The sequence below is a fragment of the Rhinopithecus bieti genome, unplaced genomic scaffold, assembly GCF_001698545.2.
Source record: "Rhinopithecus bieti isolate Rb0 unplaced genomic scaffold, ASM169854v2 scaffold_12151, whole genome shotgun sequence".
Taxonomy (NCBI): Eukaryota; Metazoa; Chordata; class Mammalia; order Primates; family Cercopithecidae; genus Rhinopithecus; species Rhinopithecus bieti.
Genome location: NW_016807233.1, coordinates 599,194 through 625,815, shown reverse-complemented (window position 1 = coordinate 625,815; position 26,622 = coordinate 599,194). Strand labels below are relative to the sequence as shown.

Here is a 26,622-nt window from a genome sequence, read left to right as displayed (position 1 = left end):
ACATATGTCCCAATCACCCTATTCTCAGGTCAGGCTGAGGTGGGGCATGTGCCTGGATTCATCTAACACTGATTGATTGGAAGCAACTGATGTTATTTCTCCAGCGGTGCTTGGAAGCTTATGGTTTTCCTCCAGCAACCAACACCATGTTCATTAATAAACTAACAATAGGCTTCTCTGTGGAGTTTCTCTTGCTGCCATCTTGGTTCATTTTCACAAATGATTATGGTATTTACAGTAGGCAGAATAATGTCCCCTCACCATGGCCATGACCTAATCCCCAGCACATATGAATATGTTACTTTTTGTGGCAAATGGACTTTGCAGATGTAATTAAGTTAACAATTTTAAATGGAGAGATTATTTTGGTGTAGCCACATGGATCCAATGTAATCACAAAGATTCTTCTCGGGTGAAAGAGGAAGCAGGAGAGCCAGGGAAGATGTGATAATGGAAACAGGAGTCAGAGAACTGTGCCTGCTGGATTTGACAAGGAAGAGAGACGCAGAACCAGGAATGCAGGCAGCCTCTAGAAGCTGGAAAAAGCGAAGAAATGAATCCTACCGTGGAGCTACCAGAAGGAATACAGCTTTGCTTTTATTTTTAGCCCAGTAAGACCCATTTCAGGAATCTTTCTCTCAGAACTGTGAGATCATAAAATTGGGTTATCTTAAGTTACCAAGCTCATGGTAATATGTTACAGCAACATTAAACAATGAACAGTCTTCTTGTTATGAGCTTTGTTTATTATCTTACCCTGTACTAGATGTAGATTGACTCATGCTGAAACACCCTGGCTCTCACATTGCTTTACATGTGTTGGAAGAAGGTCTCAGCATTCCATTGTTGGTGCTTTTGTGAGGTGCTTCTCACAGGGAAGCACCAGGAGAGGGTTGAGTTCTTCAGACTGGGTTGCCTGTGAAGCCCGGGTGCTGCTGCTCCTCTCCCACCACTGCTGCAAAGTTGAGGACATGCTCCAGGGTTTTTGTTTTTTTGGTTAGGCGTTCTCGACTGTCCAGGAATTAGGTAATCCTTTTCCTGAAGATATGTGGCAGTGGGGTGTAGTGGTGAGCCTCTCTTTAGCTAGAGGCAGAGACTGGGGGCGGATGAAAGGGGTCTAGTGGGGTTGGGGCTGGCATCACTTTTGTTTTTATTGTTTGTTTTTGAGATGGAGTCTCTCTGTTGCCCAGGCTGGAGTGCAATGGCATGACGTGGGCTCACTGCAACCTCCGCCTCCCGGGTTCAAGTGATTCTCCTGCCTCAGCCTCTTGAGTAGCTAGGATTACAGGCATGTGCCATGCGCTACCACTCCCAACTAATTTTTGTACTTTTAGGAGAGGTGGGTTTTCACCATGTTGGTCAGGCTGGCTTCGAACTCTTGACCTCAGGTGATCTACCCACCTTGGCCTCCCAAAATGCTGGGATTACAGACATGAACCACTGTGCTTGGCCTGTCATCACTTTTCAAGAGGCAGTTTCTCCTTCTAAATCCATCTCAATCTCCAGTGAGAGAGGAGCCAGGAGCCCAGCTGCCACGCTGCGTGGTCCATCCAGGTGGAAGGGAAGGCTATGGAGGAGAGCCAGGCTCCTGCTCTTTGTTTTGGTCAGTTCAGAAGTCTCTTATTAACCAAGAAGTCCTTTCAGGGAAAGGATTCACTCTATCCCTACAGAATAGCTTTGTTTCACATGTTTTCTTGAAACAGAAATTTGTAGAACCACAGCCTCTTGCATAATTTTTTTTTTTTTTTTTTAAAGACAGAGTTTTACTCTTGTCGCCCAGGTTGGAGTGCAGTGGCATGATCTCAGCCAATCTCCGCCTCCCAGGTTAAAGCGATTCTCCTGCCTCAGCCTCCTGAGTAGCTGGGACTACAGGTGCCCGCCACCACACCCAGCTACTTTTTGTATTTTTTAGTAGAGACAGGGTTTTGCCATATTGGTCAGGCTGGTGTCGAACTCCTGATCTTAGGTGATCCACCTGTCTCGGCCTCCCAAAGTGCTGGGATTACAGGCTTGAGTCACTGCACCCAGCCGCATAATTATTTTAATTGGTTCATAATAATGAGCCAGAGTTGTACTCTGTCGCCCACGCTGGAGCACTGTGGTGTGATCACAGCTCACTGCAGCCTCGACCTCCTGGGCTCAGGCGATCCTCTCATCTCAGCCTCCCTAGTAGCTGGGGCCACAGGCACGTGCCACAATGCCCGGCTAATTTTTATATTTTACTGTAAAGATGGGGTCGCACTACGTTACCTAGACTGGTTTCGAACTCCTGGGCCTGTGATCCACCTTGCTTGGATCTCCCAAAGTGCTGGGATTACAGGCATGAGCCAGTGTACCCGCAATCTTGCATCATTTTGATTAGGAATTAGTCCTCAGAAACCAGCCATGGGAGTATGGCAGAAGAGACAGCTGAACATGTCTTGCTTTATCCACTATGGATACTTTTTTTTTTTTTTTTGAGACGGAGTCCCGTTCTGTCGCCGGAGCTGGAGTGTTAGTGGCGCGATCTTGGCGCACTGCAATCTCCGCCTCCCGGGTTCAAGCGATTCTCCTGCCTCAGCCTTCCGAGTAGCTGGGACTACAGGCGCGCGCCACCACGCCCAGCTAATTTTTGTATCGTAGAGACGGGGTTTCACCATGTTGGCCAGGCTGGTTTCCATCTCTTGACCTCGTGATCCGCCCGCCTCGGCCTCCCAAAATGCTGGGATTACTGGCGTGAGCCACCGCTCCCTGCCCACTATGCATACATTAGATTTGGGATTCTTTTGCGGCAAAACCTGATCTTCACCTAGATTCAGGTTACTTTATTAACTATTACTAACGATTGTGAACAGTGCATTCTAATAAACTTATTTTTTCCGGTATGCAATTGTGTAAATTGGTTAGACTTACTACAGGGTTTAGTTCTGGAACGAAAACGTAAGGCATTTTCCACATAACTGCTTGGAACACGACAGCTACCTGCTACTATAATTACGGTAGTTTTTTATTTATGTAAGAGTTTACCTTAAACTTACCTAGAATTAAAAGTTAAAGAAAGTACTAATTATGACAAAAGCAGGGAGTCGTTAGCACTTGAAACCAGAGTTTGGTACTATGAGAAGGTTTTCAATTTTGAAAAGAAGGAAAAAAAGAAACACGGATGTCAGAAAAACTGGTTCAGTAGGGGTTGGGGCGAGTGCGAGAAGGCTACGGAATCCCCAAAGGCCCTGGAACATGTTAACCGCTCCAACTGGAGCAGGTGGTGAAAACGGCCCCGCCTCCCGCGAGGGCGACGCAGTGCGCAGGCGCGCAGGGCTTCACCCGCGCAGGCGCAGTCGCCTCTGCTGACGTGGTCCCCATGGAGCTGCAGTAGCGGACCCAGCACAGCCAGGAGTATCCGGGATGAGCTCAGCCGCGGCCGACCACTGGGCGTGGTTGCTGGTGCTCAGCTTTGTGTTTGGGTGCAATGTTCTTAGGATCCTCCTGCCGTCCTTCTCATCCTTCGTAAGTGGCTGCCTGGCCTTCCAAGGGCCGGTGGGGATGCCGCCCCAGTCCCCCGCCGGGTCTGGGCGTAGGTACAGGGATCTCCACTGGGCGACTGAAGGCCAGATTCAGCCCGTAGTAGCGTCTTGGTTGGTCTGTAAGCTTTTTTGAGATAGTTGGTAGCGTCTAAAAGGTGCGACGCTTTACCCCAGAATCAGACTTTCTGGGTTCTAGGGGGGTGGGGGGAGAAACATCCGGTAACCCTGGGCCACGCTTTCACGGGGCAGGAATCTTCTCGCTGTGGGTGGCGGCGGCGAACCTCACATTGGGAGTTCCTGGTGCCCCGCTGCCAGCCTCACCCGTGTCCGTTAATCCTGGTCCCTAGAGGCGTTCGAGCAGCTCTCACCCAGGGTTTTCCCAGAGGCCTGGCGGGCGAAGTCAGCTGTTCCAGGTCCCAGAGAGATGGATCTTAGCGTCCAGGAGCCCACATTCTTGGGGTGGGTAGGGTGGGAGACAGGTGCAGAGAGAATCTCAGTACAGCGTGATGCCTTCAATGTCCAAGGGAGCAACCAGCTTGGGGAGCACTCTTTCTGCCAGGTAGTAAGTACATTACCTCCGTGTCACGGCTGCTGGGAGAGGGGAGTATTATCCCATCCTCCTTTACCACCCGGAGGAGTCTGGCTCAGAGAATGTAGTAGTGGCGCGAAGTCATCCACCTAGTGACTGGAGGTGGAGATTTGATTGCCTGTTGGAGCAGGGATAGGGATTTGGTGGCAAACTGAACAGGGCGTGGTGGGGTGTGGTCATGGGAGGTGGGGGTACCTTGGGAACTGTCCCCGGGAATGAGGGCCCTCTGTATGCCCACAGCAGGAATGAGGAGCTGTTGGGCACAGACGGAGACTTCAAAGATTGGGCGCATGCGTTGTAGCATTGTCTTGGAAAACAGTTCTTGCTTTTCTCTCCTAAGATAAATTGGTAATAGCGGAGTATATTTTATTCCACCAGTATTCATTGAGTGCCTGTTTTGTGCAAACTCTGCAAACTCTATTCTTACTCTCTCCATTGTCCTACTGTCTGCATTGTCCTGGAGATATAGGGAATTCTCTTTTAACCCTTGAGTCTCCTTCAGAATCTTTCCTGATGCTGTCCAGTCTTTTTTTTTTTTTTTTTTTTTGAGACGGAGTTTCGCTCTGTAGCCCAGGCTGGAGTGCAGTGGCCGGATCTCAGCTCACTGCAAGCTCCGCCTCCCGGGTTTACGCCATTCTCCTGCCTCAGCCTCCCGAGTAGCTGGGACTACAGGCGCCCGCCACCTCGCCCGGCTAGTTTTCTGTATTTTTTAATAGAGACGGGGTTTCACCGTGTTAGCCAGGATGGTCTCGATCTCCTGACCCCGTGATCCGCCCGTCTCGGCCTCCCAAAGTGCTGGGATTACAGGCTTGAGCCACCGCGCCCGGCCTGTCCAGTCTTTTTAAGATGATGTCTCAGGTCCTTAGCATTGCATAAAAGACTCCTGATGAGCTGGCCCATGCTCATCTTCTTATTTTTAATTGTAAAATCTACATACTATGAAATTTATCATCTTTATCATTTGTAGGTGTACAGTTCAGTGGCATTAAGTACATTCACATTTTTGTGCAGCCGTTATCCCAGAAATTTATTTTTTTTTTTAAGGCAGGGTCTGGCTCTGTGCAGTGGCACAATCTCAGCTCATTGCAACCTCTGCCTCTCAGGTTCAAGGGATCCTCCCACCTCAGCCTCCCAAGTAGCTGGGACCACAGGCATGCACCACCATGCCCAGCTATTTTTGTGTATTTTTTGTAGAGACAGAGCTTTGCCATGTTGGCCAGGCTGGTCTCAAACTCCAGACCTCAAGCCATTGGCCCACCTTTGCCTCCCAGAGTGCTGGGATTACAGGTGTGAACCACTGCACGTGGCTCCGCTCCCAGAACTTTTTCTTTTTTCTTTTTTGGAACAGAGTCTCAGTCTGTTGCCTATGCTGGAGTGCAGTGGCCTGATCTTGGCTCACTGCAGCCTCCGCCTTCCAGGTTCAAGCGATTCTCCTGCCTCAGCCTCCCAAGTAGCTGTGATTACAGGCACCTGCCACCATGCCTGGCTAATTTTTGTATTTTTAGTAGAGATAGGGTCCCACTATGTTGCCCAGGCTAGTCTCAAACTCCTGACCTCAAGTCATCTGCCCTCCTTGGCCTCCCAAAGTTCTAGTATTACAGGCATGTGCCACCATGCCCGGCCCTATATCACAACCTTTTTATCTCCTCTGACTGAAACTCTCGCACCCATTAAACAACTCTCCATTCCTGCCTCTCCCTGGCAATCTCCATTGTACTTTCTGTCTCTGTGAATTTGACTACTCTTGGGACCTATGTCATATAAGTGGAATCAGACAATATTTTTCCTTTTGTGACTGGCTTCTTTTCACTCAGCATAATATCCTTAAGGTTCATCCATGTTGTAGCATGAGTCGGGATTTCCTTCCCTTTTAAGGCTGAATAGTATCCCACTGTATGTACAGGCCACATTTTGTTTATTCATCCATCTGTCTATGGACACGTGGGTTGTTTCTACCTTTTGACTATTGTAGATAACGCTAAAATGTTTACAGATACCTCTTTGAGTCTCTGCTTTCAGTTTTTCTGGACATATACCCAGAAGTGGAATTCCTGGATCTATGGTAATTCTACGTTGAATGTTTTGAGAAACCACCATGCTGTTTTCCGTAGCAGCCACACCATTTGACATTCCCACAAGCGATGCAGAAGGGTTCCAGTTGCTCCACATCCTTCAACACGTGTTTTGTTTTCTTATTTATTTATTATTTTATTTATTATTTTATTTTATTTATTTTTTTGAGACAGAGTCTTGCTCTTGTCACCCAGGCTGGAGTGCAATGGTGCAATCTCGGCTCAGTGCAACCTCTGCCCCTCAGGTTCAAGAGATTCTCCTNACCTCTTTGAGTCTCTGCTTTCAGTTTTTCTGGACATATACCCAGAAGTGGAATTCCTGGATCTATGGTAATTCTACGTTGAATGTTTTTGAGAAACCACCATGCTGTTTTCCGTAGCAGCCACACCATTTGACATTCCCACAAGCGATGCAGAAGGGTTCCAGTTGCTCCACATCCTTCAACACGTGTTTTGTTTTCTTATTTATTTATTATTTTTATTTATTATTTTTATTTTATTTATTTTTTTGAGACAGAGTCTTGCTCTTGTCACCCAGGCTGGAGTGCAATGGTGCAATCTCGGCTCAGTGCAACCTCTGCCCCTCAGGTTCAAGAGATTCTCCTGCCTCAGCTTCCCAAGTAGCTGGGATTACAGGTGCCCACCACCACGCCTGGCTAATTTTTGTATTTTTAGTAGAGATGAGGTTTCACCATGTTGGCCAGGCTGGTCTTGAACTCCTGACCTCCAGTGATCCGCCCGCCTTGGCCTCCCAAAGTGCTGGGATTACAGGCCTGAGCCACTGCACCCAGCTTACTTTTATTTTTTTGAGAGGGAGTCTCTCTCTGTCATCCAGGCTGGAGTGCAGTGGCTCAATCTTGGCTCACTGCAACCTCCGCCTCCTGGGTTCAAGCAATTCTTCTGTCTCAGCCTTCCAAGTAGCTGGGATTACAGGTGTGTGCCACCATGCCCGGGTAAGTTTTGTATTTGTAGTAGAGACGGGGTTTTGCCATGTTGGCCAGGCCAGTCTCGAACTCCTGACCTCAGGTGATCCACCCACCTCGGTCGGCCTCCCAAAGTGCTGGTATTACAGGCCTGAGCCACCGCACCTGGCCTTTTTTTTTAAAAATACTAATTATCCTAATGGACAGAAGGTGGTATCTCATTTAGTTTTGATTTGCATTTCCCTAATAATTAGTGATGTTGAGTATCTTTTCAGATGCTTTTGGCCATCTGTTCAATCTTTGGAGACATGTCTAGTCAAATCTTTTGCCCCCTTTTAAAATCCAGTTGTTTTTTGTTGTTGAGTTAGTTTCTTTTGTTGTTATTAGACAACATTTTTTTTTTTTGAGACAAGAGTTTCGCTCTGTTGCCCAAGCCGGAGTGCAATGGCGCTATCTCGGCTCACTGCAACCTCTGCCTCCTGGATTCAAGCGATTCTCCTGCCTTAGCCTCCCAAGTAGCTGGGATTACATGCATGTGCCACCACGCCCAGCTAATTTTTGTGTGTGTGTGTGTTTTTTTTTTTTAGCAGAGAGGGGGTTTCACTATGTTGACCAGGCTGGTCTTGAACTCCTGACCTCAGGTGATCCACCTGCCTCAGCCTCCCAAAGTGCTGGGATTACAGCTGTGAGCCACCACACCTGGCCGACAATTTTTTTTTTTTTTTTTTTTTAACTTTTAAGTTCAGGGATACGTGTGCAGTTTTGTTATATAGGTAAACTTGTGTCATGGGAGTTTGTTGTAGAGATTATTTCGTCACCCAGTTATTAAGCCTAGTACTCATTAATTAATTTTCCTGATCGTCTCCCTCCCACCCCCCACCCTCCGAAATAAAAAAATTTGTTTTTAGAGGCCGGGTCTTGCTCTGTGACTCAGGACCTGTGTCCACATCTTGCGCTGCCTCCTACAACAACCTTATGGCCTCTCTAACCTCAACCCAGTTAGCTTTCTTAAACCCATTTCCCTTTGATTGTAACACTTGTTGTTAGCCAGGTTCAGAAGGATAACATAATTATTATCCCAGCAGAGTACACCCACCCTGTAACTGGTAATGGAGATGTTTGGCCTGGTCACTGGGTTTGTGGTGACGGTCTGTGAGAAGCTGTAAGGAACGCGCTGGTCTTGAGTAGGGTCAAATGCTGCTCCTTCATCATCAGAGGCTACTTCATCATAGCCTCTAATTTGAGGATTCAAGTGGGAAAGACTCATAACAAGCAGCAGAAAGTCGAATTGGGAAAACAGTGCCCTCTGGGATGGGGCCACGCTCAGGTACTTAAATTATAACCTCCCTTGGGATGTTTCTGAAGCAGAAGTTGGGGAGGCAGCGCCTTGATCTCATCACTCAGTCTAGGCCGCACTGGTTCCCCCCGCCCCCAGCTCCCTGCCCCACGTGAGGCCTTAGGAGGTCTGAAGTATCAGAAGTCCTTGGGCCAGTTAAGACTAGTAAGGTCCTGGGAGGCGATCTCAGCTGCCCGCTGCGGTGGGGGTGGGATGACTGGTAAGGACACCAAGTCTCTGGCGTTGGCGTGGTTGGAATTTTCCCGGGGATCTCTACCTCCTCTTCAAGCTGGTCACGGACGCATAGTTCATTCAGTAGGTGGTCCGGGACTTTATTCAGCTATAGGAGGGCAACAAAGACGCCTTTGATGAGCGCCGGCTCTGCAGCTCTGCAGGTGCAGGGGAGGTGCACTGCGTAGGTACCCCAGGACTGGCGGGGGCTGTGGGTCTATGCGAACGACACGACTGTGCAGGTGTCCCAGGACTGGCGCAGGGTCAGAGTCCATGCAAGCCGCACGCACTGCGCAGGTGCCCCAGGACTGGCACGGGCTCAAGAGTCCATGCAAACCGCACGCACTGCGCAGGTGCTCCAGGAGTGGCGCGGGCTCAGTCTATGCAAACCGCATGCACTGCGCAGGCGCCGCAGGACTGGCAATGGCTCCGGGTCCTTGCGAGCAGCACGCACTGCGCAGGCGCCCCAGGACTGGTGTGGGCTGAGGGGCCGCAGGAGCAACACACACTGCGCAGGCGCCAGGAGGCCCTTCCTTGCAACCCTAGCTTTGCAGATAAAGGACGCTACGCGGGTTTCTGGGCTTACCGGTCGATTGCCCTTTCAGATTCAGCATTTTCTAAATTATCCTTCAGTTTCTGCTGTAAAGAGTGGCCACCTCCTTTTCCCTCTAGGGGACTGAAGCCAGAGGAGAATGTTGCAGGGTTTGCCTCTGTGGTCTTCTTAGAGCACCGCCCCCCCTCGCGCCCCCACATCCTTTTCCTCAGTCGTTGCTTAGTGAGTCCCTGCCGTGGACCAGGCTTGGAGATGGTCCTCAAGTATTAGTTGAGGGGGACGACGCTCTGCTTCACAGGACCTGCCCCAGAGCCCTACGACGCAGAAGCGCGCTGGTGAAGTGCGCATGTGCGGGCAGGGCCTCCAGTAGGACTCTCGTGGGGGCCGCAGCCAAGGACTGGGGCTGGCGGCCTGGAGAGCTGCTGGCTTCTCGGCCCTGGCCGGGGGGTCCTGGCTGAGAGTGGCATCTGGGGCTGTTCAGGGTCTGGAGCTTCCTGAGTTGGAGGACTCTGTCCTCTGTGTTCAGGGACTCAGGGTGACCTGAGTTGGTGGTTCCTGGGTTTGCCTTCTCTACTGCTGGCAGGGGCGAGCACGGGCTGTGCACGTTGTCATGCCATCAGTTATTTACTTTTGTTCAAAAAATTAATATTTGCATTATTACATTTAGAGTCATATCTTATTAAATCTTATACTGCATCATTCTAGAACATTTTAACACTTATATGTGGGTCTTGGATTAACATTGATGCATATTTGCAAATTTATGCTTTAAAACATTTTTTTTTTAGAGACAGGGTCTCACTCTGTTGCCCAGGCTGTAGTGTGGTGGTGCCATCATAACTCACAGCAGCCTCAACCTTTCGGGCTCAAGCGATCCCTCCCTCCCCGCCTCAGCCTCCCAAGTAGCTGGGGGCACAGGGACCGACAGCTGTACCACCACGCCTGGCTAATTTTTAATTTTTTTTTTTGTAGAGATTGGGTCTTGCCATGTTGCTCCGCCTGGTCTCGAACTCCTGGGCTCAAACGATCTTCCTGCCTCAGTCTCCCAAGGTGCTGGGATTACAGGGTTAACCACCGCGCCTGGCTCAGACAATTTTTATTGTGCTTATACGTGCAATAGATGTAATTATTTTTTTCAAGCACCAGTTGTTTTTGTTAACTTTACAAAGCTGCCTTCAGTTTTCCTCAAGTTCACTCTTCTGCCTTCACTCACCTCCCATTCCTGAGTTGTTTTGTGTACTCCCTCTCAGGTGACTGGCCGGACTCGGCTTCCCAGCTCTAACTGGAGAGTTGTCCCTACTGTGCGGCAGGCAGAGGAGACCTGTGAGCTGGGAGGGGGAGAGGCGGATCTCATTTATTGTGTGCTTAGTGTGTGTCAGGCACACTTTAGATACACTATAACATTTCATCTTTATTAATCTATTTTAAAAATTTCAAAACAAACACAAATGTGCAGAAAAGTTATGCCTACAGTCAACACCGATAGCTGATTTTGTTTCCTGAACCATTTGGAAGTTGTCAGTCCAAACCCCCTCATTCCCAGGTACTTTGGTATTCAATAGATTCTTGGGGGCCGGGCGCAGTGGCTCACGCCCTTAATCCCAGCACTTGGGGAGGCCGAGGCGGGCGGATTGCTTGAACTCAGGAGTTCACCGGCAACATAGTGAAACCGTGTGTCTACTAAAACTAAAAAATAAATTAGCTGAGCGCGGTGGTGCACGACTGTGGTCGCAGATACTCAGGAGGCTCAGGTGGGAGTATGGCCTGAGCCGAGGAAGTCGAGGTTGTATTGAGCCGAGATCTAACGCAGGCATCAAATACTTTACTACGATCTGATCCTCAGGCCCCATTCAGGTTCCCCACGTGTTGCAGTAACGTCCTTAACAGGGAAAGGACCCAGTTCGGAATCATGCCTTGTATTTCCCGGCCTCTAGCCTCCTTCTGTCTGGAGGAGTTTCCCGATTTTCCCTTGACTTTCATGGCTGTCATTTCTGAGTATCAGAGGCCAGTTGATTTCACAGAATGGACGTCCACTGGCATGTCTGATACTTGGCAGGGATATCTGAGAGGCAGTGCTGTGTTCTCATTGTATCTCATCCGCTGGTGTGGGACTGGGATTTGGGGATGTTCGCTGATCCCTTGGGGCAGGTGGCCGAGGCGCCTCTAAGGGATCTTGTCTTGGGGCGCCTGCGCAGTACCGGACTAGGCCTTCCTGGCAGATCTGCGGGCGCCACCTGGCGGCCACTGCCGACTCCTCCCTTGCGCTCCAGCCACCCCTCCAGTCCCGGTGCTGTGGCCCGGGGCCGTTCCCTGGAGAGTGGACTACTGGGGCTGGTGCCAGGAACCGGGGCCTGCAGGGGGCGGTGCAGGCGGGCCCCCAGGTCATGCGGGGCCCCCTCTGCTCACAGAGACCAGCCAGGTCAACCTGGGGAGGGTGCCTCTTTGTTTATGTCTGTATTTCTCTGCCTGTCTGTGGAAACCACAGATCTCCAATTCTAAGCCAACACCACAAGATTCATTCCACGTCTCTCCGAGACGCCTGCCTTCCTGCCTGCCTGCCTTCCTTCCTTCCTCCCTCCCTCCCTCCCTCCCTCCCTCCCTCCTTCCCTTCCTCCCTCCTTCCCTACCTTCCTTCACCAGGTTATGAAACTGGCTAATTTTTCATATTTTTTGTAGAGACAGAGTTTCACCGTGTTGCCAAGACTGGTCTCAAACTCCTGGGCTCAAGCGATTCACCTGCCTTGGCCTCCCAAACTACTGGGATTATAGGCATGAGCCACTGCACCCGGCCTTTTTTCTTTTCTCTCTCTCTCTCTCTTTTTTTTTTTTTTTGAGACAAGGTCTCACTCTGTTGCTCAGGCTGGAGTCCAATGGCATGATCTCAGCTCACTGCAGCCTTGAACTCCTGTACACAAGAGATCCTTCCACCCCATCCTCCAGAGTGTTAGGGTTGCAGGCCTAGCCACCACGCCAGGCTGAGGCATTTTTCTAAGTGTCTTTGCTGAAAGTGAGAAGACTGACTTGCGTTATCCTCAGTATGTTTGTTTCTGTGATCACCCTTTTGTAATTGATCTCTGGTGTCCACCACCAACTGTTACCCATGTGAATGCATGCCTCGCCCCACCTGGGCTCTGACACTGGCAGGTTTCCTTCTTGTCTTGTATGTCCGTCCCCCTCACCCTACAGACCCTGACTCCCGTGTCAGGCTGTCCTTTCTTGGGGACCCCTGTATCACCATCCCTGGCCCTGATGCCTCTTGCCAGGGTACCATTCTGTGGGAAGGCCCTCTGCACTGAGCTTGGGCGCTGACACTCTGCCCTGGCCCCTGCACCTGCACCTGCACCTTGCTCTGCCCCGTCTAATCTAGGACTGAATTCTTCAGGCAGGGGAGAGGACCCACGTTCCCTGTCACTGGAATAACAGCTCTGGTGATGAAATTGGTTTTCATTTCATAATTGCAATTTTAGTTATAGTGAAAGAGACAAAAATTTGTATTGGAACAATTCATGGGCATCTCTGCAAAAGGAAAAATATAGTTTGAATAGCAATTTGAATATGAGGGTTTTTTTTTTTTTTTTTTTTTTTTTTTTGGTGGTGGTTAAAGAGAGCTGAAAAAGGCAGCAGAGGCTGGCTGTGTAGGTGGTAGGCAGCTTGCCCAGTTGGCAGAGGCAGGAGTAGGATGTTGGAGGAGGGTGTACTGGTTCCGCCTGGCCAAACCCATGCTGGAGTTGCCTCAAAGGCAGTGGCAGAGGAGTTCCCTCAAGGGGCTGCTCCCGACGGCCTGGAGATGGGGCCGGCTTGGATTCCAAAGAAAGAAGCACTAAACGCCAGGGTGATGAGTCCACAGCATTCACGAAGGGAACTTACAGGAGCTGCGGCCGTCCTGGGACAGCCAGTGAGAGAAAGGGACATTTGCCTGGGGCTGTCTGCCACCAGGGGGCTGGGGTTTGGAGTGTATGTGGGAGTTTGAGGACTTGGTCATGGCGGGGCTAGTTTGTAGGTGTTTCTCAGCCGGATGAATCTGCCAGTGTTCTCCAGCAACAGCCTTCACTCTTTATCAGTCCTGAGAACGTTCACGGCCCCAGTTTGGGTTCAAGCCTGCAGGGAAACACACAACTGGCTGGGTCACAGAGTGGTCAGGCATAGACAGAAAGTAGGGGGGGATTGGGGGACCCTCCTGTGGCCCGTGTTGGAAGATGCTGATTCCCGCTGTCCGCCCTGCCAGATGTCCAGGGTGCTGCAGAAGGACGCGGAGCAGGAGTCACAGATGAGAGCGGAGATCCAGGACATGAAGCAGGAGCTCTCCACGGTCAACATGATGGACGAGTTTGCCAGATACGCCAGGCTGGAAAGGAAGATCAACAAGATGGCGGATAAGCTCAAAACCCACGGTACTGCGTCCCTTGCAGCCTGGAGGCTTCGTGCGAGCTGATTAATAGAGAAGTCTGTATGTAAAGATGAGTAGAATACACGCTTGGCTTCTCGGCTGTTTTGAATATTGATGGAAACTTTTAAGTTATCTGGAGGAAACTCAGTTATAATGATCACTTTCTTCTTATTTGTTGGTGAACCTTTGCTTTCTAATCACAGAAACATCTAAGAATCCTCTCAGATTTTCCTCAGAGCCAACTCTTTATTGTAGGTTTTCATTTTTAAATTCATCACTTTTCTGAGAGAAGCCCAGAAAAAAAGTCTCACAGTGGATTGTCAGAGGCTTTTGTTCCACTCTCTAGAAAAATGCCCAGCAGTGTCCTCTTCCGAGTGTCACCTCCCGGGTACAGTCTCCTGTGATGAAGAGTGCTTTCTTAGGGCAGCCCGTGTGCTGAGGAACCCTGTGCACAGTGTGTGCACAGTCAGAGAGCTGTCTCTGTGGCTAGGAAAACAGACAAAGGGGGTTCGTCCATGCCCAGGACAAGCTAGATTCCCACCAGGGATTCGTGTACTGTGCAGACTGGGAAATAGGGAGGAAAATTTAGTCCTGTTGGTAAGTGGTAATTCTATTATACAAAGAATCTTTGATTTCATGAGTCATTTTAAGAGTTTTCAAAGGCCGGGCGCAGTGGCCCAAGCCTGTAATCCCAGCACTTTGGGAGGCCAAGACGGGTGGATCACAAGGTCAGGAGATGAGACCATCCTGGCTAACACGGTGAAACCCCGTCTGTACTGAAAAATACAAAAAAACTAGCCGGGCGAGGTGACGGGCGCCTGTAGTCCCAGCTACTTGGGAGGCTAAGGCAGGAGAATGGCGTAAACCCGGGAGACGAAGCTTGCAGTGAGCTGAGATCCTGCCACTGCACTTCAGCCTGGGCGACAGAGCGAGACTCCGTCTCAAAAAAAAAAAAAAAAAAGTTTTCAAAAAAAAGAGTTTTCAAAATTAAAGCTATTCAATCTCAACTGATAAGGATTCTATTTTAAATTAAATCGGCATCAAAACTCGATGATGTGGTGATGAGGTCTTAAAGTTTCTCTATTTTACATTTTTTAAATATATTGAGTGATTGTTCCATTTATAATCAGAAAGTGTATTATACGGGAAAATAACATTTCTGTGTATTTGAATATGTTGTTAATTTTTTAGGACTGATGTAATTGTTTATCCTGTTTTTCCTTTCAGTGAAAGCTCGGACAGCTCAATTAGCCAAGATAAAATGGGTGATAAGTGTCGCTTTCTACGTATTGCAGGTAAGTGTGCTAGAGCGCCAGCCAGGTCATTGGAGTTGGTGGCCCTGGCCTCCAGAGCGTTGCCTGCAGATCCAGGGCTGGGAGTTGGGGCTGTTCCACCTTCAGCTGTTGTGTGGTGTGGCCCTGCCCACACGGAGCTCTAAACAGTCTCGGTCTGTAAGTCAGACTAAAAGGAAGGCTTTCTCTTGAGGAGAGTTGTTACAGTTTGGGACTTTTTGGCAGATGAACTGTGAAGTAAGTTCTCGGAGAGCTTCCGCCACGCCTTCATCCCCGTGTGGTTTGAACGGCCAGGTGGGATGAAGTGAGAAGCTTATAGATGACGTTGGTTTTTTCTGAGATCTTCAGTAATTTGGCTCTTACTTGTTACCTGGTATACTTCATGGGCACTCTCCACCCTCCAGGTAGAGAACCAGCTTTTCTCACTGAAATTGGCTTCTAGCCTTCCTGCCTGGGGCTTAACCCACGGAGCCTCTCCTGGAGCTGTTGCTGGGCTCTGCTCTGCCCCGAGAGTGCAGTTGTGCTGCCCACACACCTTTAGCAGCTGCCGTAAATATCCGAGTTGCAGTACTGTGTGATCTAGTACCAAGGCAAAGCATTTAAGCTCACCCTGCAAAAAGCCTAGTTTTGGGGGGTAGATTTAAGGAAATTGATCCTGAGGCACTGTCATTTGCTAAGAGGTAAGTTTCCTGCAGATAAAGGAGTTAGGCCAGCAACCCTCTTTCATGTCTCCTCTTCTGAGTGGCCTCTTCAAGCCAGGAAGGGGACAGATGACAATCGAAGGAATGCTGCAGGGGGATAGAGGGAAATAAAACATCCCCCACCATTGAAACTTACACAGGGTTCACCTCTGCGTGCCTTGCTAACACTGGTGTACTTGGGAGAATTCCCTGTTTTTTCAAGGATGGCTTTCATCACTGATAAGGTGTGTTTAGCATACAGTCTGGCTACCCAAAGGAGATACTCAGTGAGAAAAGCACGCCCGTGTTATGGGAGACTTTGGTTAGTTTATCAGCTAATTCAAATTATGTGTAGATTGTATTCATCCTGAAACAGGGACCTGCCAGTTCACGGAGGAAGGCTCGCCTACTTGTTGGCAGTGTTCTGGACATGCTGCTGAGCTCGACTTTAATTAGACTTTCTAATTCAAGGTTTCACCAGGGGACATTAGTGGCCATGTGTGCTCCTCTGTTGTCTGTGGGGACTGGGTTTCTAGGCTTGAGGTGCTCAGTCTGGAGAGTTTTCCTGGTTTTATTTTCGCATTTCCCTGTCTTCCCTCCTGTGCGGTGGGTCGTGTGACCAGCAGGCTGCTTCACTCACCAGAGCTGTCTTTCCAGGCTGCGCTGATGATCTCACTCATTTGGAAGTATTATTCTGTCCCTGTGGCTGTTGTGCCGAGTAAATGGATAACCCCTCTAGACCGCCTGGTAGCCTTTCCTACTAGAGTAGCAGGTAAGAATTTTCTGGAAGATCCAGTGGAAGAGTGTGGATAGGCTTATGTAGAGGTGTGTGGTAGAAGATTAAGTTAGCCTGACATCCTCCTCACTGTCCATTTAGTGAGCAGGTTTTGTGAGGCTTGCCATGAAGAAACTGAGGTCTAGAAAAGTTACTTCACTTGTCTAGTGTCACCAAAATGTTAAGGAGCAAAGCTAGAATTCAGTCCTAGGTATGTTTCCAGGACCCATGCCCAGTGCGTCAACTCTGATACCCCATTGAAACACTAGCTGTAGGTCTACAGTCTGTCTCTTTTCAGTCCCCGTTGTGGTTGGCCTCTCTGTAGCACTTGATGCTCTTGGCTATTCTTTTATTTTTTATTTTTTGATAAAGAGTCTTACTCTGTCACCGAGGCTGGAGTGCAGTGGTGCGATCTTGGCTCACTGCTATCTCTGCCTCCCAGGTTCAGGCAATTCTTATGCCTCAGCCTCCCAACTAGCTGCAATTACAGGCATGCACCACCATGCCCAGCTAATTTTCGTATTTTTAGTAGAGACTGGGTTTCACCATGTTGGCCAGGCTGGTCTCAAACTCCTGACCTTCAGTGATCCTCACGTTTCAGCCTCCCAAAGTACTGAGATTACAGGCATGAACCACTGTGCCCGCCCACATTCTTTTATTTTTGAAGATAATTTTTTTGGATATGAAAAGTAGTACATGTCACTATAGAATGAGTAGAAATATAGTGATTAATTACAAACCCCAGCCGGGTGCACTAGCTTACACCTGTAATCCTAGCACTTTGGGAGGCCAAGGTGGGTGGATTGCCTAAGCCAGGAGTTTGAGACCAGCCTGGGCAACATGGTGAAACCCTGTCTCTACTAAAATACAAAAAATTAGCTGGGTGTGGTGGTGCGTGCCTATAATCCCAGCTACTTGGGAGGCTGAGGTGTGTGAATCACTTGAACCCGAGAAGGGGAGGTTGCAGTGAGCTGAGATCATGCCACTGTACCTCAGCCTGGGTTACAGAGTGAGACTCTGTCTCAAAATAAAATAAAATAAAATAAAATAAATAAAAAATAAGATTCCTATTAGCTTTTAATGCTGTGATTTTTTCTTTGTCTTTTTTTTTCCCATTTATTTTGATATAGTTAAGGTCACCTGGCACATAACATTTTGTACCTCCTTTTTACTTTATAGTGTAAGCCTATTCCCACATGTCTTAGTTTTTTAGGGCTAAGTGAAATACTATAAACTGGGTAGCTCATAAACAACAGAAATGTATTTCTCACTGTCCCGGAGGCTGGGGAGTCCAAGATCGAGGTGCCGGCAGATTTGATGTCTGATGATGGCCCATTTTCCTGTTCATGGATAATGTCTTCTCACTGTGGCCTTGCATGGTGGAAGGACGAGCTCCTGTAGGCCTCTTTTGTAAATGCACTAGTCCCATTCACAAGGACTCTGCCTTTGTGACTTAATCACCTCCCAGAAGGCCCCAACTCTTAATGCCATCACTGTGGGGGGTAGCATGTTAACAGATGAATTTCAGGGGGATACAAACATTCAGACCATAGCACCATATCAGTAAATTTCTTTTCTTTTCTTTTCTTTTTTTTTTTGAAGCAGGGTCTTGCTGTGTTGCCCAGGCTGGCAGTGGCACCCTCCTAGCTCACTACAGCCTCGAACTCCTTGGCTCAAGTGATCCTCCCACCTTAGTCTCCTGAGTAGTTAGGGTCACAGTTGCACACCACCATGCCCAGCTAATTAAAAAAAAGTTTTTTATAGAGATGGGGTCTTGCTTTGTTGCTTAGGTTGGTCCCAAACTCCTGGCATCAAGCAATCCTCTCTCCTCAGCTTCTCAGAGTGCTGGGATTATAGGCGTGAGTCACCTTGCCCGGCAAATTTCTTCATTAAGGAATTTGCAGTAGCTGTTCTTCATTTAGATATGTCATCTGCAAATTTTCCTGAGGAAGGATATTTATTTGGGTCCTGATTTTTTGCTGTTAAAGATAATGCTGCAGCACACGTCCTTGCTGGTTTTTGGTTGTGATTTGTGATTATAATAGAGGTGAATACTGTATCAAAAGGAATGACTATTTCTTTTTTTTTTTTTTTTAAGACAGAGTCTCACTCTGTTGCCCAGGCTGGAGTGCAGTGGCGTGATCTCGGCTCACTGCAACCTCCGCCTCCCTGGTTTCAAGTGGTTCTCCTGCCTCAGCCTCCCTGGTAGCTGGGATTACAGGTGCCCACCACCACGCCTGACTAATTTTTGTAGTTTTAGTAGAGACAAGGTTTCACCATGTTGGCCAGGCTGGTCTTGAACTCCTGACCTCAGGTGATTCACCCGCCTTATCCTCCCAAAGTGCTGGGATTACAGGCGTGAGCCACTGTGCCTGGCTGGGAATGGCTGTTTCAAAGACTCCCAATTTAGCTACCACTCCTGTCCCGTTCTCCACCCTTTCCTTCCCCTCTCCTTTGTTTGACACAGCTGGGCCTAGGCCAGGAGCTCTGTGCTGCGGGCCAGAGAAGCATCCAGCCACCCTTCCATGCCTCCAGCGGGGTCATGGGCTACTCTTGCAGCCTGTCTTCCTGGACAGGGGGATGTGTGTGCCTCTCCATTATTGGTGGGGCAAGAAAGGCATAGGTAGACATTGCTTTGTTTATAATGCTTTCAGAGAAAGGAAAAGTTAAAATCTTACAGGTTTGGTTTTGGAATCTATTAATACCATGAATAGTAACGCACATTTCTCTGGCAGGAAAGGGAAATTCAGCCCAGGGTCCACTGTTCACTGCAATTCCTGCTTAGTAAAGAATGCAGCCCTGTGACTCTATAGAAAGTGACAAATTCGGGCTGGGCACGGTGGCTCATGCCTGTAATCCCAGCACTTTGGGAGGCGGGCGGATCATCTGAGGTCAGGAGTTCGAGACCAGCCTGACCCACATGGTGAAACCCTGTCTCTACTAAAAATACAAAATTAACCGAGTGTGGTGGTGCACACCTGTAATCCCAGCTACTTGGGAGGCTGAGGCAGGAGAATAACTTGAGCCCGGGAGGCAGAGGTGCAGTGAGCTGAGATCGCACCATTGCACTCCAGTCTAAGGGAGAGAGCGAGACTGTCTCAAAAATAAATAAATAAAGCGACAAATTTGAACCTATGAAACATAAACTTCGCCTCAGCCTAGCACTGCTCAAAAAGAGTGGAAATACTCTCTGCTGTGAGTTAAGGACAGCAGGGACAGATGTGGGCAGCACTGCTGGGGCGCTCTCTCATGGTGAATTTCTTTATTTTCAGGTGGTGTTGGAATTACCTGTTGGATTTTAGTCTGTAACAAAGTTGTGGCTATTGTGCTTCATCCATTCAGCTGAATAGGAAGATGGATACAGCTATGAAACTTTTAGAAATGGATTTTCTCTTATTAGGTTAAAAATCTGATTTACACTGTTTTGTTTTTTAAGAAACAAATGTGCACAGTTTCGATTTTTTTTTTGTTGAATATGTTTGTTCTTGGACTTTATGAGAGATTCTTATAAGAATCATGATTTTCTACACCTGTCATTGAGCCAAGAAAGTCCAGTTTATGACACGTGTGTACCAGTGAACACCGTCCTAGATCTGTACGAAATGTGAAATGTTTAGGGACATCTCCGTGCCGTCACTTGTGATTTGCCCTCTTGTGTGTTTTGGTCATATTGCCAGCTGGAAAGTCAAAATTTTCTAACAACTTTAAGTTCTTTGAAGACTTAGTGCTGTTTTTAATCCAATTTAGAAAGTAACTTAATTTTAATAGCACTACTAAGAATTCAAAAGTTCTTCTTTAATCACATTCAATACAACTAAAAGAACAACACTAATTGGCGTTACTGGGGCTTTTCTTCCTTGGTTTAAAATGTCATTTGTTGAGGAAGCATTGTGTAGTATTATCTACTTACTTGAGGCTGTTAATTTTTCATTACAGTGTTTTGTAAATGTATCCACAAGACCATAATGCATTGTTTTGTGCTCAAATTGTGTTTTGTGTTTAAAGCATTTTGAATGAAGTGTATTTTATAAGCATTTAATATGTATGCTCTTTAGAATGGAACACAGAAAACAAACCTTATACGGCCTGATTAAATTAATCTGAACCAATAACCTGCGTGGCCCACAAAATCTAATTCTGCTAAATGTTTCTTCAAACACTTTTTCTAATTAAAATCTTTGCAAGTGCTTGTGTAACTTCCTGCCTTACAGCTACTTGTTTGCTGTGAGCCACCCGCAACTGACAAGCAGCTGTTAAGTGAGTAACCGTATCACAGTAAAGCTGAATTCTCTCACTAGTTTCTGCAAGTTCATATTAGTATTCTTTTGTTTCCTAATGATCTAATAAGTAGCTTGTCGTTCTTTTAGCTGATTGGACTATGAAAAGACAAAGTGCTGTGTTCCTTTCGTTTATTGTCATGCTGAAGACCACCAGAGCGGCTTTTGGGTTCCACTTACTCAAACACACATACACTGCAGGCTTACCCAGCACCAAGTTTACTTAGCTTTAAGAAAGGACAGAGAGCAGGGAACACAGCCGCAGCGTCGAGGAGGACCTGGACACCAGCTTCCAGTGTCCATCACCACACGGGATACATTTTTCCCACAAAGAATGAGAAGCCAACTGAGGAGGAGATGAGAGCAGCACACGGAAGCTGCAGGGACTAGTCCCTCAAACCAAATGTAGCACCAAGGGGGCGCGTGCCTAACTCGCGTTTTAGTGAGCTGCAGGCAGAAATGATGGCGAACAGTCAACAGTGTGCCGGCCACGTAGAGCGTGCCCAGGGAACTGTTGGGATCACTCGTTCGCATACAGTGCCCCTGATGAGACCCTTGTCTCTTAAGGACATTCTCATTCAGTTGTTAGAAGAATTTTGACAGATCTCACTGAGGCTAGAGGTAAAAATTTCTAGTTCACAGCTATTAACTTTCCCCATAGGTGAATAGTTTGTGATGATGAAATAGGGAGGTAAATGTCCTTTATGTTTCACTTTATTGTGTCTTTTTAGAAATTATACACTTTTTTTTTGTCTCCCAGGCTGGAGTGCAGTGGTGTGATCTCAGCTCACTAACCCTGCCTGCCTCCTGGGTTCAAGTGATTCCCTGCCTCAGCCTCCCGAGTAGCTGGGATTACAAGTGCCCACCATCATGCCCAGCTAATTTTTGTATTTTTAGTAGAGACAGGATTTCACCATGTTGGCCAGGTTGGTCTCGAACTCCTGAGTGATCCACCCGCCTCAGCCTCCCAAAGTGCTGGGATTACAGGTGTGAGCCTCCACATCCTGCCTACAATTTGTTTCAACAGATGATGAACATGGTGCTGAATTCAGAAGATAGAGAAAGGGCTACAGTAAACGTGCATCTTATGACTCTTGTCACCCAATTTCCCAAAGTTTTCCTCCGTTACCAGTTTCTTACGACACTGCCAGTGATATTCCATGCATTTATGAATATTAATATATGTGCTTTTAAGATAAATGTTTTAAAGTTATAAAAGTAATACCCAAAACGACAAAAGTAGTACCTATTTACTGCTTTTTAAAACAAATCTAACTTGGGAAGTACAGAGAAGCAGCAAGGAAGAAAAACCTGTGACTCCATAGAACTAGGGTGACTGGCATTAGCATCTGTGCTTTTGCTTTTTTCTAGATATGTGTGTATAATGTTGAAAGCTAATGATAGGTTTTATTTTGTTTTAAATTTGTTTTTATTTATTTTTTGAGATGGGGTTTTGCTCTGTTGCCCAGGCCAGAATGCAGTGGTGTGATCTTGGCTCACTGCAACCTCCGCCTCCTGGGTTCAAGTGATTCTTCTGCCTCAGCCTCCTGAGTAGCTGGGACTATAGGTTTGCACCATGACACCTGACTATTTTTTGTATGTTTAATAGAGACAGGGTTTCACCATGTTGGCCAGGCTGGTCTCTAACTCCTGACCTCAGGTGATTTACCTGCCTCAACCCCCCCAAGTTGGGATTACAGGCCTGAGCCACGGTGCCCAGCAGGTTTTGTTTTATTTTAAAATACTGGATCTATTTTATAGTTTTATGTGAAAGCAGGTATCTCTTTGATTTAAAATATGTCTAAAGCACTGGGCGCGGTGCCTCACGCCTGTAATCCCAGCACTTTGGGAGGCTGAGGCGGGCGGATCATGAGGTCAGGAGTTCAAGACCAGCCTGACCAATATGGTGAAACCCCGTCTCTACTAAAATACAAAATTAGCCAGGCATGGGGCACACACCTGTAATCCCAGCTACTCAGGAGGCTGAGGCAGGAGAATCGCTTGAACCCAGGAGGTGGAGGTTACAGTGAGCCAAGATCACACCACTGCACTGCAGCCTGGCTGACAGAGCAAGACTCCGTCTCAAAAAAAAGAACAAACAAAAAATCTAAAGCTCTCTTCATAACAATGTTTTTTTGTCGTAAATTTATGGTAAATCGGGAATTTTTAAATATATAAATCCATAATTTTTTTTTTTTTTTTTAATAGAGACAGGGTCTCATTATGTTCCCCATGCTGGTCTCAAACTCTTGGGCTCAAGTGCTGGGATTACAGACATTAGCCACCACGTCCAGCCCATAATCATTTTTTACAGGTTTTATGTGCTCCTGTTGCCGCCATAGGGGCTGGAATGCTAGGCAAACTGGTTTACTTTCCCCGACCTTCCATAGTTTTTCTTACACAGTGCTTTGTGGGAGAGAGAGTGTGTGTGTGTGTGTGTGTTTGTGTGTGTACGTACGTGCTGACTGCCCCCCTGGAACCAGAGCTTTAGACGTAATAAAGCTTTCTCTGACCCCCTTACGGTAGTGATTTTTCTTTCCTGTCCATCATGTGAGCATTTAAAGTAGTAGCTGTGTGACTGATCGGTGGTGTCTGCTGTTGTGGTTTTGTTTCTAATGTTGTAGATCCTTTCTCGTGTGTGTGATAAGAGGTTATTTCAGTGATGCCGCAAGCGCCTTTAGGGCTGGGAGTATCCCTGAGCTTTTCTGTACTCCTCCAGCACGCCTTCAGTCAGCACCCAGGCGCACTGAACTTAGAACCACAGAACGGTTTTCCACTACAGCCAGGTGTGGAGTCTGTTTTCTTCGCAGTTGAAATGTGAGCAATTAACAACTGTCAGGAGAATTTTCTACGTGCTGCTCTCTTGTAAGGCCTGCAGTATAGAGCACTTTGGGGATGTCACAGATTCAAAGCCACGTGGGATTGGTTTGAACACCCCTGGAATCCCAGGCCAGGCAGCTCATTCTGTCTCTGGGCCCAGGGTTCTTGTGTGGGTTGGCTTTCCTGCATGCGTCTTTGGGATCTAATGTGTAGAAATCTGTCGACACTCAGAGTGCTGACTCTTACCAGTGAATTCAATCTTAAATTGCACGAATATTGTGTAGTTTTGGCCAATATTGTGGGTAAGGATATTGGACTCTAAAGGGTAGGCAGTCATTCCTTTATGTTGGCCAAATTCTTTTCCTGTATTTTTTTTTTTTTTAAGAGACAAGGTCTCATTCTGTCACCCAGGCTGGAGTGCAGTGGCACGATCATAGCTCACTACAACCTCGTGCTTCTGGGCTCAAGCGATCCTCCAGCCTTGGCCTCCTGAATAGCTGGGATTACAGGCATGCGTCACCATGCCTGGCTGTCTCTCATTTTTTATTTTTATAGAGAGCAGGGTCTGACTGTGTTACCTAGGCTGGTCTCGAACTCCTGGACTCAAGTGATCCTCCTGCCTCAGCCTGCTGTGTAGCTGGGACAACAGGTGTGCACCATAACTGTGGGCTCATTTTTAAATTTTTGTAGAGATGGGGTCTTGCTATGTTGTCCAGGCTGGTTTCAAACTCCTGGCCTCAAGTGATCTTCTGCCTCAGCTTCCCAGAGTGCTGCGATTATAGGTGTGAGCCACTGTGCCTAGCCATTGTTCCTGAATCTTTTTAAAAAATAGTTTTTATTAAATATTGAGGTATAAAATATTTAAAATATGTAAATTTTAAAAAATGAAAATACAAATCTTTGTATCTTTCACCCAAGTTTTAGAAGAACCTTTGCGATCCCCACTGAGCAAAGGTAACACCACTGCTCTGAGTTTTACCATTTCCTATTCGTCATGGTCGTATCACATATTTGAATCTGTAAAAATACATTGTTTGGTTTCGTATGCTTTTCAGCACACAGACATGGCTGTTGTTCTGTGCTTCACTTTACTGTGCTCCGTAGAGACTATCTTTTTTACGCATTGAGGGTTTGTGGCCACCCTGCATCAAGCAAGTGTCAGCGCCGTTTATCCACAGCATGTGCCCACTTTATGTCTCTTGTGTCACGTTTTGGGGGTTCTCACGACATTTCATATTTTTTCATTATTATATGTTAGGTGGTCTGTGACCAGTGATCTTTGATGTTACTATAGTAATTGTTTTGGGGCATCAAGAATTACACCCGTATGAGGCAGCAGATTTAATGTATAAATGTGTGGGTTCTGACTGCTCCACTGACTTGGCCATTCCCGTCTCTCCCCGCTCCCCAGGGCTCCCTATTCCTTAAGACACAAAAATGTTGAAATTAGGGCAACATTAGCCCCTAATTTCAATAATAATGGTGGCTTCTAAATGTTCAAGTTAAAGAAGAGTTGCGTGTCTTTCATGCTAGCTTTTATTTTATTTAATTAATTTGAGATGGAATCTTGCTCTGTCGCCCAGGCTGGAGTGCAGTGGCGTGATCTCGGCTCACAGCAACCCCCACCTCCTGGGTTTAAGCGATTTTCCTGCCTCAGCCTCCTGAGTAGCTGGGATTACAGGCATGCAGCACCATGCCTGGCTCATACTTGTATTTTTAGTAAGAGACGGGGTTTCACTGTGTTGGCCAGGTTGGTCTCGAACTCCTGGCCTCAAGTGATCTGCCTGCCTTAGCCTCCCAAAGTGTTGGGATTACAGGCTTGAACCACCTGTAAAGAATCTGAGTTCTTTACTTACAATTTTTTAGTTCACTGAGCTGGAGACCCCAGGGAGGTCCCAGCATTGTATGGAAAAGGGACCCCCTAACTTGGGCTGCCTGGGTTTTGTCCTCAGGAGGAGTCTGTGATGCTCAGTTCTCTAATTTCGGCAAATGCCCTTTAGGCAGAAGCTTACTTTAGTGCTTTGCTTACTTATCCCCTTGGGTGCCTAATTTCGTTTAGTGTTTACCAGCTGACCAGCTGATTTAGAAACGTTTTCTATATTAGTACAGCATTTTTAGCTTTTGTGCCGGCAAGAGTGTCGCAGTACCTTCTCTCTCAGAGCTCAGGAAATGGATTTGTTTTTAAAAATCTTTTTTTCCATGATCGTAAAGTTATGTTCATTATAGCAAACATGCAAAAGAAAGCCAAAGTAGAGAACACTAAAAATAAATTAAAAATTGGCCCCAATCTCATACCTCAGAGATAAAAAGTTAGCATGTTAATCTGTTACCCTCTAACTTTTTTATGCATACAATTAAGATGACTAGACAACAGCAGGCTTAGATTCTGTTTTTATTAAATTCTCTACACTTCTAAATATAGCTATGATTTAATATTACGATTTGTGCTTTTATTGTGGGTAGGCATACGAAAAGATCCCTTGGAAAATCCTCTATCTGCTATGAAGCTGGAGTAGACATTGTCATGTTACTCAGCATACCATTTCCAGGAGTCCTTTTAATACATTCCTCCAGAATTTAGGCCACTATGTCATCTCACTGCATTTGCATATTTCCCCTTATGAGCCTGTGAGAGCTCTCCCTCCCTCCCTCCCCTTAACCCTTCTGTCCTCTTTTCTATCTTATTGCACCTTGCTTTTTATAAAAGATCAAAGCATATGCCAATTGTAGTGATCTAGGCTCACTTCAAGCTCTGCCTCCTGGGTTCACACCATTCTCCTGCCTCAACCTCCCAAGTAGCTGGGACTACAGGTGCCCGCCACCACGCCCAGCTAATTTTTTGTTATTTTTTAGTAGAGACAGGTTTCACCGTGTTCGCCAGGATGGTCTTGATCTCCTGACCTCGTGATCCACCCGCCTCGGCCTCCCGAAGTGCTGGGATTACAGGCGTGAGCCACCATGCCTGGTCTACTATTTTATTCTTATTTTATTATTATTATTTTTTGAGATGGAGTCTTACTCTGTTGCCCAGGCTGGAGTGCAGTGGTGCAATCTCGGCTCACTGCAACCTTCACCTCCCAGGTTCAAGCAATTCTCCTGCCTCAGTCTCCCGTGTAGCTGGGACTACAGGTGCTGGCCACTACGCATGGCTAATTTTGTATTTTAGTAGAGACAGGGTTTCACC

The 26,622-nt window shown here is 47.3% G+C and overlaps 1 protein-coding gene across 1 annotated transcript; it reads left to right on the top strand.

Annotated features, from left to right (window-relative positions):
• The first annotated feature begins 3,269 nt into the window (after positions 1-3,269).
• Positions 3,270-20,530, top strand: GET1 (guided entry of tail-anchored proteins factor 1). The gene is made up of 5 exons (XM_017880698.1): positions 3,270-3,486; positions 13,433-13,598; positions 14,822-14,889; positions 16,224-16,338; positions 19,614-20,530. Exons 1-5 carry the CDS (start codon positions 3,385-3,387, stop codon positions 19,685-19,687), a joined length of 525 nt encoding a protein of 174 aa, XP_017736187.1. The 5' UTR covers positions 3,270-3,384; the 3' UTR covers positions 19,688-20,530.
• The last annotated feature ends 6,092 nt before the right edge of the window (positions 20,531-26,622 follow it).